A 12,924-nucleotide genomic window follows, 5' to 3' on the forward strand; every position below is an offset into this window, starting at 1 on the left:
AGTATTAGTTGTAATCCATGTAAAAATATGTAGTGATTCATTTGCAACCCTATATAACTGTTCAGGGCTGTAACTAGGATGGTGTATATAAAAGATGCCTTGCTACTAATGGAAAAATGTAGGGGGTTTTCTCTCTAAGACTACTAGTATGTCAAAATTACCAGTGTTTGATATCCAATAGCCGATGATTAATAAATCAGTGTGCTCTAGTGGTGTCGTTATGTTAAATAAAAAATAAAACACACACACACCATTGCCTCTACCTGTTAGCTGAGGCCCTGCTGTTTGGCAGTAAAGCTAATATGAATAATTGTTGTTATCCAGATTCGGGGATTTTCGTTCAACTGTGGCTAGGGTTAGGGTTAGGGGGGGGGGGGGGCTTAATATTTTTTCATTTTGGGCCCTGTCGCTTAGGCCCTTGGAGAGGGAGGTCAGAATGTGTTTATGTGTGGCACAAAATGTAGTTGGAACTGATTAAGAAATTTCTGAGAAGTCAAAAACATGAAACGTTTATGCGTGATGCACAGTAGTCCGAGCGTAGAAAATGTGCTCCCTACCACAATAGGTCACACAAGTAAATGTTGAAAACATTATTATCGGAATCATGAATTTATATTTGTGCAACTTCTTCTGACATGTTAATTGAGGGAGTGAAAGAAGAAGAAATCACTGGCAGTTGGTCCCGCGAAGTATTGTATCTGGGTCAAGCGTCGATAACATAGGTCAACTAAACTTTGATGTTTTTGCGATTTTTATTTGATATTTTTATCAACAATATAGGATCTTTTTATGATTTGTCATTATTACATCCTGAATACCAACATTTTATTTGCATTAAATAATTTGTTTAATGATTTTTGAGACAAAAACAATGTTTCGGGTTGTTGCCTACACAACAGTGTCCGCCCTGCTAAAGTACGTGGAATTTTTGTCTTTTTAATTGTTATTTAAAAAAAAAAAATTATCACCATATTTTTAAAATAAAAAACGTGATTACTTACTCTGAATCTATTGCAAACCATTATCCTACTGTAATTTTCACATTTTATATAGGTCCATATAGTTACCGCACGATTTTTTGGGGGTGTTGCGTAACACGAAAAAAGGACTGTGTCGATGTTCTAAAAAATGGTCGATAACAGTTGCATGGAACAAAAATTGGACCTCGCGGCGAGGGTGTGTATACCCCCGACGCATCCACACCAATTGGTACCGTACAGGCCTGATGTACTAATCATAAGCGTACGGGATCCCGTTTTGTTTTGTAGGGGTGGGAGAGGGAGAAGGGCAGGCTAATTTGTGCCCGATTAAACGAAAATCCACCAACTAAAAAACAACATTTATTAGTTTTAGCGTTACTGCCAACCAGCTATATATAATATAGGGTTTCAAACAAAGCACTACACATTTTTACATGGATTTAATTACAACTAGTATTGTGAGAGAAATGTTGGAAATACTAGTACATGATGAAAAGGCTTCAGACCAGCTCAATTTGCCCGAAATTTAGATTTTGATACTAATAAATTTATCAAAATGCAATAGATCCAACACAACTACAGTTTACCTCATGATGATTAATTTATCTTTATAACATTTGCAGATGTGTGTGCAGGGAATGGGTCACCTGCTCGAGTTGATTTAAAAAAAAAAAAAAAAAAAAATTCAATACATATTCCGGCGGAGCATGACTGAAATCCCCTATAAACTTCGCTCTCCAGACACCCCTACCTAAAATCCCAGCACACATGCATGAGTTTTTAAAAATTGTCATCCACCATACAAACATAATTACAAAACATTCACTGCTAACTTATTCATAAAAAGCCATGCATGGCGCCTTCCCACACACACACACACACACACAGTCCTTGGATCCGCGACTGGTACAGTATAGTACATGCTTTAATCTATATTAATAATAAAATAAAAAACCAGTGGCGCTACATAATTATGTGTGACACGCAACAAGAATGTTTTGTGATTGGTTATTGAAAATAATGTAGGTCATGGTATTCCCCAGACTAGTTCAGAAGATATTCTTAACCTATCGTTTGTAATTCATTTTTAAAAAATTAGAACAAATATATAATCCACTCAGTAGATATTACTACCAATGTGAATGTAAATGTCATGTTGAAAAGGAAAAAAGAAAAACTGGCAGAAAAACAACACAACAAAACAACGACGAACACTGAGCACATGTACGTATTCGATCATATAGTCGACGTAACTGTTCAAGCAAACATAGCTAGTTAGAATATCGTCTGCTGTAGTATAAGTAACCACGTTGTAATTATTAATGAAAACTGTTAGCAGCACATGCAAGCAATGTGTACTACTGCTGTCAAATTGTATGGCGGGAAATGTGCTGTCACATGACCTGTTGTTTATAAATAGAAATAGGGAAATGGCGCTTTTCAATGACTGTTTATGCCGTCGGATTACAACTATTTGATTGTGTTTGTACCTTTTTTTAGGCATTAAAAGTGATACTTGTTCTATTTTAATGCAACTGTCATAATGGAGTTCATATACATGTATAATAGTATATTATGACAACTTTGTAGAGATAAAAGAAACTGCTACCAAAGAACAAGAAACAATAACAAACAATAGCACGAGCCATTTGACGGGTCATTTTTGTTTTAAAAAAAACATAAGATGTACAACAACAATTTAGCAAATATTTGGATATGTCATTCTACGACTATTTATTGACATTTTCTTACTTTGTTTTTGACAAAAATGTCAACAATTAATTTAGAAAACAATTTTTAAATGAAAACAATGCAAAGTGACGTCATTGTGATGACGCTTGACGTGTATACACGTCAACGGCAGGAAACGGGTTAAGAAGCATGTTATATCACATGTAGAATGACAAAAAACTTGTTATCATATGTTGTTGAAGCTTCAGACACATGTTGAATCATGAGAAATGTTATATCACATCATCTAGAATAATGGGAAGTGCTATATCATGATGAGAAATAAATTATATCACATGATGTAGAATCATGAAAAGTATCTTATATAGAATCATGAGAAGTGTGTTATATCACATGTCGAATCATGAGAAGTGTGTTATATCACATGATGTAGAATCATGAGAAGTGTGTTATATCACATGATGTAGAATCATGAGAAGTGTGTTATATCACATGATGTAGAATCATGAGAAGTGTGTTATATAGAATCATGAGAAGTGTGTTATATCACATGATGTAGAATCATGAGAAGTGTGTTATATCACATGATGTAGAATCATGAGAAGTGTGTTATATCACATGATGTAGAATCATGAGAAGTGTGTTATATCACATGATGTAGAATAATGAGAAGTGTGTTATATAGAATCATGAGAAGTGTGTTATATCACATGATGTAGAATCATGAGAAGTGTGTTATATCACATGATGTAGAATCATGAGAAGTGTGTTATATCACATGATGTAGAATCATGAGAAGTGTGTTATATCACATGATGTAGAATAATGAGAAGTGTGTTATATCACATGTAGAATCATGAGAAGTGTTATATCACACAATGTAGAATCACGAGAAGTGTGTTATATCACAAAATGTAGAATCACGAGAAGTGTATTATATCACACAATGTAGAATCACGAGAAGTGTGTTATATCACACAATGTCGAATCACGAGAAGTGTATTATATCACACAATGTAGAATCATGAGAAGTGTGTTATATCACACAATGTCGAATCATGAGAAGTGTGTTATATCACATGATGTAGAAGCATGAAAAATGTGTTATATAGAATCATGAGAAGTGTGTTATATAGAATCATGAGAAGTGTGTTATATCACATGATGTAGAAGCATGAAAAATGTGTTATATAGAATCATGAGAAGTGTGTTATATAGAATCATGAGAAGTGTGATATATCACACAATGTAAAATCACAAGAAGTGTGTTATATCACGTTTGTCTTTTTAATACAGGACCTGCTAGAAAAGCTCAACAGTGGACAGAAGATTGACCTCAACAAGATACAAGTAAAATCTGAACACAGTACAACTAAAGTACGTACATCACTAAATCAGTTGTGTGGATGAATCTCATTGTCCCTAAAGATAGTACATCTGAAGTATATACACAATGTATCACTAAATCAATTGTGGTGATGAACAGGGAGGGGGGGGGGGGGGTATTTTCATTTTAGTGTATATCATTATATTGGTTGTAATTTAGAGAATATTAAATTAATAAATTGATTGCCTAAATGATTTTAACTTTCTCCACTGTTGTAGTGTGAACTCGAAATAAGTGTAGTTTGTATAGAGCATTAACAGTAAACATTGTTTTATCACATGATGTATACTACTCAAAAGAATTTAAGGGTCAGACGATATTTTCGACATTATTTTCTGAATGTCAATTATATTAGCAACACCATAATGTCACGCATGGTATTGTTCCATTTTGACGAAAGTGGGTCTAAGCAACCCATAAATGAATTAAAATCAACTGTCATTAACACTGTCGACTAGTTCTAATGGCGAAAACATGCTTACATTTGCACGTAAATTAGGGCGAAAGCGAAAGGTCTGCTAAGTGCCCATAACTTGCTTTTTCACAAAGCGCTTCATTTATACGCTTTGCATGTGTATTCCATGTTCCCAATGCTGAATTTCCGTATAATTGGAGCTTGCGTTCGTGTACGGTGCACACTCCAAATTCGACAATGGTATGACGTCAACTGACTATCGAAGATCGAGGAAGGGCTATTGCTTGGCTTCAGGATGGCAATACGCAAAGAAATGTTGCTCTGAGACTTGGTGTCAGTCAGAGTGTCGTTGGCCGACTGTGGCAACGGTACCAAGCAACGAATTCTATTCGAAATCGTCCACGTTCGGGAAGACCCCGAAGCACTACAAATAGAGAGGACCGCTACATCACCAATATGGCTCTACGTCAACGCACAACCACTGCATGCCGATTACGTGACAATCTGCGGACTGCGACTGGAACTCGAGTGTCTGATCAAACCATACGCAATCGTCTGAGAGCCAATAATCTACGCTGCCGTCGCCAGGCTGTTCGACCACCACTCCTACCACGTCACAGAACGGCCAGACGTCACTGGTGCACACTTCATCTGCGGTGGCAATGTGTTCAGTGGGGTCGAGTGATGTTCACTGATGAGTCCAGGTTTAGTCTCCAGTTCATCGACGGTCGGGTTCGTGTCTACAGACGTCCTGGGGAGCGCTTCGCTGACGTTAACGTTAGACAACATCACCGGTTCGGTGGTGGCAGCGTCATGGTGTGGGGCGGCATCTCTATCCACCACAGGACCCCCCTCTATGTGGTGGATGTCAATCTGAATGGAATCCGCTATCTGAATGAGATTATCCGGCCGTTGGTTCTCCCAGGCCTTCAGCAGATTGGCGGCGGGGCAGTTCTGCAGGATGACAATGCCAGACCCCACCGCGCCAGGGTGGTAACAGACTTTCTCAGACAGCAAGGTATCGCCAGGATGGATTGGCCAGCATATTCGCCTGACTTGGCCCCAGTAGAGCACGCCTGGGACGAATTAGGCAGGAGAGTTCGGGATAACCATGCCCCTCCGGCCAACCTTCATGATCTGGGTCAACTTCTTATGGCAGAGTGGCAGGCCATTCCCCAAGAGTTCTTCAGACGTCTGATCAACAGCATGAGGCAACGATGTGTCGAGTGTATTCACGCCAGGGGTGGATTCACACATTATTAAACGAATGTTCTAATGTGTAAAATCCATGTTTGACAACCTTCAACTTTGACAGCATGTCATTTGACTTTTTTGTATACAGTGACGTTTATTTGTGGTTTTTTGTAAATATGGAACAATAAATTAAATTTTTGGTGTAGTTTACATCATCAATCTAATACACTCTGAAACTTATTTGGTTATAAATTTTTGACCTTTAAATTCTTTTGAGTAGTATAGAATTGTGAGAAGTGTGTTATATCTTTTGTAATGTTTACTTTCAGCCCAACTTATGATGCTGATTCCCATAATCTTCTGGAACTGGATGATTGACATATAACTGTGATAATCTTCTGTAGCTGGATGATTGACAAACAACTCCGACAACCACCTTGTGTAGAGTTTGAACTTGGTTCAAGCCATCTCACACAAAATATGAAATACTTCAAATATATCTCACTCAAAACTGGATATGAATCCAATTCATTTCACTTACAATTTGAACCTGTTTGAATTCGTCTTACTCAAGTGTGCACCATTCTTAATCAGACCACAACCCAGCAGTTTGTAAATCTGTTTGGTAATTGGAAGGCGTGTGTGGTGTTAGTGTCAGGACGTTCCCACTTGCAAAATGGTGTCTGTGAAAATAATCAGTTGGTAGAGCTGGTTTCTGTTGGACTATCAGAACACAAAAAAAACACAGACTACATCTGGTACAGACAGCCTTGACACAGTGTTTAACTATATCCTCATTCAACAGCACATATTTTATTCTTTGCTGCTTTCAAATACATTTAGATAAGGAGAGATGCTTTGTGCAACTGCTTGCCCCTCACAAAGTGTGATTGTGAAATGTTTTTGTTGCTGTGATCCTCCTCATGCAGGATGTTTACTACACACCATCCTGGTGATATTCTACTTAAGGAATCTGTTTGTTTACAAGATTCAGTTGGAGATGAGTACACACTGTGACCATGCATCTGGTGTTCTATCTATGCATAAATAAATAGCTTGTCTGTGTCGGAAAGTGCAGCCCTCTACATTGCCACTGATTTGGTCATTTGGCGACTAAAACATTTCTTACTATCTATATAAAAATACAAATAAGCCATCTGGCTCCTAGATGGAAACATTAACGTAGAGCGCTCAGTGCCATGGCTTTAGCAGGCATGTGTATGGAAATTTAAGGAAGGGTGAGGGTTCTAGACTAGAGAGCGAAGTTTATGGGGGGGTGTTGATTTATGCTCCACTGGAAAATTACTTCGAGTGTGTGTGACCCCAAAACACCACCCACCTACACACACACCACACGTGCCTGTATAGGTAAAAAATTATGTATTAATGATTTGAACATGCAAGGTAAATGCCATGGTATGTCTGTAAAATTTAATGGATTTTTCTCTGCTGAAAACTAAAATGTGTACAGATATTTTTTTAATGAATAGTTATATTTCAATTTTGTTCTCCTCCCTCAGGCCTTCAACTTTTATTGTTTTTATTACCAAACTGTTTTTTCCATCACTGCAATCATGCATGCACAGTATAACAAATGATTATGATACATTTTACTTTACTATGAAACAGACAGTACCTCACAACACAATGGTCATGGTATGTGGTGTTCTGTCAATTGGGCATCAGCTACTGGATGTCAAACAGCATAACATATTGTAAAACTAGCCCACACTGTAGCCTCAGGTTTCCACACTTCCTCAACTGTGTACCAACAATGACTGCTGATTAAACTACTGGGGAGACATTACTGGTTTCTTCTCCTAGTCTGTGCAGTATGCCGACACTAGTTAAACTACTGGGGAGACATTACTGGGTACTTCTAGACAGTGTACAGTTTCTGAGTTGTTTTAGATGGTACAGTATGCCAACACTAGTTACTGGGGAGACATTACTGGTTTCTTCTCCTAGCCTGGGTGCAGTATGCCAACACTAGTTATAGTGCAGCGGATTGGTGAAAATTATAGAAGAATTGTGCCTTTGATGATAAAAGCATGAAACTTGGCATGAAGTAAGAACATACCAAAATAGTTATTTCTAGATATAGGGACATTGCAGATTTTTCCTGTAGTTGCCATGGTGGCCATTTTGAAAAATGGCCACCATGGTCACAACATAACTTGATGCAGGGGTTTGAATTTAGCTTACTTTTTGTTCTTTACACAATTAATTACGTTAGATTTATAGATATTGTTTTTCACATCATGTAGGGGTGCTGATAAGGCATATTCCAAAGACAAATCTAGAGTATGAGCCAAACGGAGTTATATTAATTAAGAAACTATGGTGTCTATATGTTCTTTGCCAATAAATAGCTTATATAATTATAGTGCAACTATTTACAAGGTTCATATTAAATTGATTTATAGGTATGTCCATTCCACATATAGAGGTGTAGTTTGTTAAACATCCCAGAGCATATCCTGAATGAGAGAGAATTGTCTATGGGAAAGGGTAGCGTTTCTCCCCATTTACTATATTATTTGTTCCTTAATTAATCATTTTTTAATTTAAATTATGAATTTATAGTATCACCGAACTCAAATAGAGAACAAATTATTATTTTTTAATTGCTTTCATTCACAATATATATGATTTGTTGTTTTATAAGTAGTACAGGACGTACAGTACTAATAAAAAAGAGTCATGACTGTGTCGTAATTTTGCACCTTCTTACACTGTTTCTGAATGAATACCTGTCGGTGAGTCCATTGATCTATTTCTCATTCCAGCCAGTGCGCCACGACTTGTATATTAAAAAGATCATTTGCTACTAACTGAACAATGTAACAGGTGTCCTCTCAATGACTATTTAACAGAATTACCAAATGTTCTACATCCAATAGCCTATCAATGCCCTCTAGTGGTGTCGTTAAACAAAAACCCTAACTTTTCTTACAGTTTTTCCATGCATACATCTTAAATCCTGATTAGGTGGCAATAATTACCCTGGATCAACCTTTGTATGCCACTGATAAACGAATTCGTGGGACATGGCCAGCAAGTCACAATGAAGACAATTTTATTGTGTTCTTTGGTGCTCTTCATATTGATATGACAGCCCGTAAGGTGGTAAGTGATCTATTTGATGGCAATGGTTGGGCAGATGCCCTTATACAGGCTGGAGCCACCTCTGCAGTTATAGCAGATTCTTTCTTAAAAGCTACAAATGTAACACACACTCATAAAGCTCATCAAGTCACAGATTATAGCCTGCACATACTCCTACAAAAGGCACATACATGGTGCAGCCACAGACTTGTAGAAGACAAGCATCTGATGTCAATCAGAGTGGTGAAGTATCGGAGCTAAAGCAAGTCCCCAGTTTTAGTTTTAGTTCATGGTTCTTCAGCTGGAAGTGAAAGTGTTGATGTTTGTTCGAGCAATCCATGTGACAAAGTTTCGTTTGTACATTGATACACTGACCAACATTGTCCCATTCTTCTTTGCCTTACAACACACAAATTATGCCAGATGGATTCCAGTCCATTCGAGAGATTTGGTAACACTTAAAGAATGTCATCTTCTTTTATATTCCAAATTTTAGAAGGCAGACTGATGGTCAAGAAGACTTTTCCCTGCTATTACCTTTGATTAGACCCAACATAACACTGCTTGAAAGGTGATGGTGGAGCTATAAGCCTAACAGAGAATCCGACAGCTTTTAGGTGCTGGATGGTATGTGGACCATAGATAATTCGACTAATAGTTTGAGTCATCCATGGAGATGAGTCAGAAGAAGGCAGCAAATTCGGTACATCATGAACAGACCAAACAAATACAGAAATCATTTCTTTGAGATGTCAAGTCACTGACAAATACCATAGCAGGGATCCATTTTGTGAAAGTAGTGATAATCTACAGAAACTAGACGGCCGATACATTGCAGACCATGCTATTGTTTATACCATGCACAGATTTGAGACGTTAGGAGAGGATCAGTATGGAATGAATTTGTAGCTGCATAACTGACGTACAAAGAGAATGATGGTTCTCGTGAAACATACGCTGTAACGTTAGGCGAGTTTTTAAAACATACCCTGTAACACTAGGCAAGCATTGAAATGTTATGCCCTGTAACACTAGGCGAGTATTTAAAACTCCCTGTAAAACTAGGCAAGTATTTAAAATGCCCTGTAACACTACGAAAGCATTAAACGTTATACCCTGTAACACTAGGCAAGTATACTCTTCAAAAGAAGAAACGCAAAACCACATTGTAGTAACATTTGGAGAATTGATTTAATTATTGAATGGTGAGTCCGATAATTACCAAATGTTGCAGGATTGTTCACAATTCACTCTAGTCCATTGTGAGTAAGTGATAGGACACACCACCAAGGTCAAGGTCATCTGGAGTCAATACCGGGTGTGGCCTCCGCGTGTGTTGACAACTGCCTGGCACCGCCTGCCCATTGAAGCAACCAGAGTACGGATGACGTCCCGGGGGATGGTGGCCCACTCGGCCTGCAAGGCTGCTGCCAGCTCGGGCAGGGTCTGGGGCTGTGGTTGTCGCTGTCGGAGGCGTGGGTCCAACTCGTCCCATAGATGCTCAATTGGGTTCAAATCCGGTGATATCGATGGCCAAGGAAGGACATTAATGTTGTTGTTCTGTAGGAAAGCCGTTGTGAGACGTGCTGTGTGAGGCCTGGCGTTGTCATGTTGGAACACTGCGTTGGCGTTGGCCATAACTGGAACGATGTGTGGCCGGAGGATCTGGTCAATGTAGCCCTGTGCATTCAGGTTGCCCTGCACGTGGACCAGGTCAGTTCTGCCAGTGTGTGAGATGGCTGCCCACACCATGACACTACCCCCGCCGAATCTGTCCACTTCCTGCACGCAGTTTGCCGCATAACGTTCACCACGACGCCTATACACGCGACATCTTCCATCATGACGTCGGAGCAGAAATCGGTACTCGTCACTGAACCACACCGGTCTCCATCACAGTTGAGGCCATTGTCGATGAATCTGGCACCACTGCAGTCGGAGTCGACGGTGTTGTGGTGTTAAGATGACACCTGGAACTGGACGTCTGGCACGAATTCCTACCTCACGTAGGCGGTTCCGTACGGTCTGGTCGGATATCCTGCGCAAACCTGGTATTGCTGCGGCTGTGGAGGTGGCAGTAGTCAATCGTTCCCGAAGGTGGCGTACCCGGATGTAGCGGTCCTGCCCGGGGGTAGTGACCCGTGGTCGACCGGATCTAGGGAGGTCACGTGTTGATCCATGTTGCTGGTAACGGTCCCACAGTCTGGAGATGGTGCTTGGGGACACATGGCATTGTTTCTCTGCGGTTCACTGAGACGTGGCATGTCCTGGATTGTCAACTGTCGGCCAGATACAGAGGCCAGGCAAGCGAACACCCTGCACGTTTATACTGTTGGTGTTCATGTTGCACGTGCAGACAACGCACGTGCAGTGGTGACATGGTTTGCACGTGGCTGCGTTTTTGCGAATATTCACATTTTGGAACTTTATTGTACAGTAGCTGCGTTTTATCGAATGTAACCGTGGGAATGTGTTTGGGACATGCAATGACCTTATATTCACAAAGCATGAACCGGTAGGAAACATAAAATCGGAGTTATAACCCATTTGTACCCTTTTGCGTTTCTTTTTTTGAAGAGTATATTTAAAACGCCCTGTAACACTAGGCGAGTATTTAAAACACTAACATTAGGCGAGTATTTAAAACACCCTGTAACACTAGGCGAGTATTTAAAACACCCTGTAACAATGGGAGCATTTTTTTTTTAAATACCTTGTAACACTAGGCGAGTATTTAAACATTATACCCTGTAACACTAGGCGAGTATTTAGAGAATACTGTAAGAGCTACGAGGCAATACCGTTTATCTTGCACAGTGAATTGATGTCCTTCCCGAGCCGAGTGCAAGACAAACGGTATTACCCATTTTAAGGAAGATTTTCAAACGATACTGTTGTTGAAAATAAGACACACATTGCCACCATGGAGTACTGTTTACAACATCAAATTGTATCTTGGGAAATGTGAAAGAACAGCATGTTTTAGAGACAAAGTCCATCCAAGAACCAATCAAGAATTTCTGTCGCTCTTCAAACATCCTCCAGTTTAAAATAAATCCAAAGTACAACAGCAAATGTCTGCTCAGTTTCCCAGACTTGATGTTGCTTGTCAGGTAAAGTTTGGCAACTTGGACGAGTTGTTTTAGCATGAGAATCAAGCCTGGCCATCATCACTGCCACATATAGGGGAACTGAGTCTGACCGTGTGTACTGCCTAGAGGAGCTTATTACATCAGACTGCAATATTAACAGACCTCCTGTTGAGGTAGGCATCCTTGATGGTGAAGCTGTAAATAACATGTTGAAACAGGAATTTCTCTGAATATGCAAGTCAGATCTTCCTGGCGTATCTGGTATCACAACTACAACAGGCTATAAGGAATGATGTCATCTGGGATGTTTACAACCTAACTAGTCTGAAGTCAAGCACTTGAAACATGAGAGGAAAAGGCACATGGAGCCATTGAGTAAAATTCCTGGAACTTGGCATGGTTTACTAAGACTGAACTGTTTTCCTACCTTTCCAAGAAATCAGTTCTGTTGGAAACAGTGTGTCAGATCATTTGGACACATGGCTAATTTTATTTTAATATGGCTAAATTATTCTTATGTAATCATTTATATTATTTTTGATAATATCTCAGTTTCTACTATGTTTGAAGTTGTATACATAATTTGGTGAAACGTCCTGCACACCCAGCTCTAGCCCTGGCACACATCTTCAAAATGTCCTATGCAAACAGCCAAGAGATGACACCAGTATAGCCCGATGTACCCAAGAGGAGGCAGACACACGAATATTGCTTCATGTAGCTGATGCTGTCAACGAAGAACACACTGGCATCTTGGCCATAGCAATTGTTCAATATCTCTGAACTCTGGGTGGCTTTTGGTACTGGACATTTTCGATACCTGGCTGTCCATGAGATATCTCATGTCTTGGGTTCAGACAGATGCCTTTCATTGCCCATGTTCCATGGCTTTACTGTCGTCATTCGGTAGCAAGGGCAAGGATGGAAGTTGGGCCATCTGGAAAGTAGCAAATGAAGTCACACTAATCGTTGGTGCCTTAACAACAAGAAGCACCACCTGTGCTTTTCGACGCTCCCAAAAAGAGTACTCGATCAAATACCTCCTACAAAGGCAAC

At 39.5% G+C, this 12,924-nt stretch overlaps 1 protein-coding gene across 1 annotated transcript in view; it reads left to right on the top strand.

Annotated features, from left to right (window-relative positions):
* LOC121371902 (dual specificity protein kinase TTK-like) overlaps window positions 1-8,052 on the top strand; it is a 99,519-nt gene extending 91,467 nt beyond the window's left edge. Inside the window, exons 22-23 of the mRNA XM_041498133.1 lie at window positions 3,969-4,049; window positions 5,998-8,052. Of these exons, the coding sequence (XP_041354067.1) occupies window positions 3,969-4,049; window positions 5,998-6,009 (93 nt within the window). The 3' untranslated portion in view covers window positions 6,010-8,052. The remainder of the gene's footprint in view (window positions 1-3,968; window positions 4,050-5,997) is intronic.
* Window positions 8,053-12,924: the final 4,872 nt, after the last annotated feature.

Source organism: Gigantopelta aegis, chromosome 4 (genome assembly GCF_016097555.1).
Source record: "Gigantopelta aegis isolate Gae_Host chromosome 4, Gae_host_genome, whole genome shotgun sequence".
NCBI classification, from domain to species: Eukaryota; Metazoa; Mollusca; class Gastropoda; order Neomphalida; family Peltospiridae; genus Gigantopelta; species Gigantopelta aegis.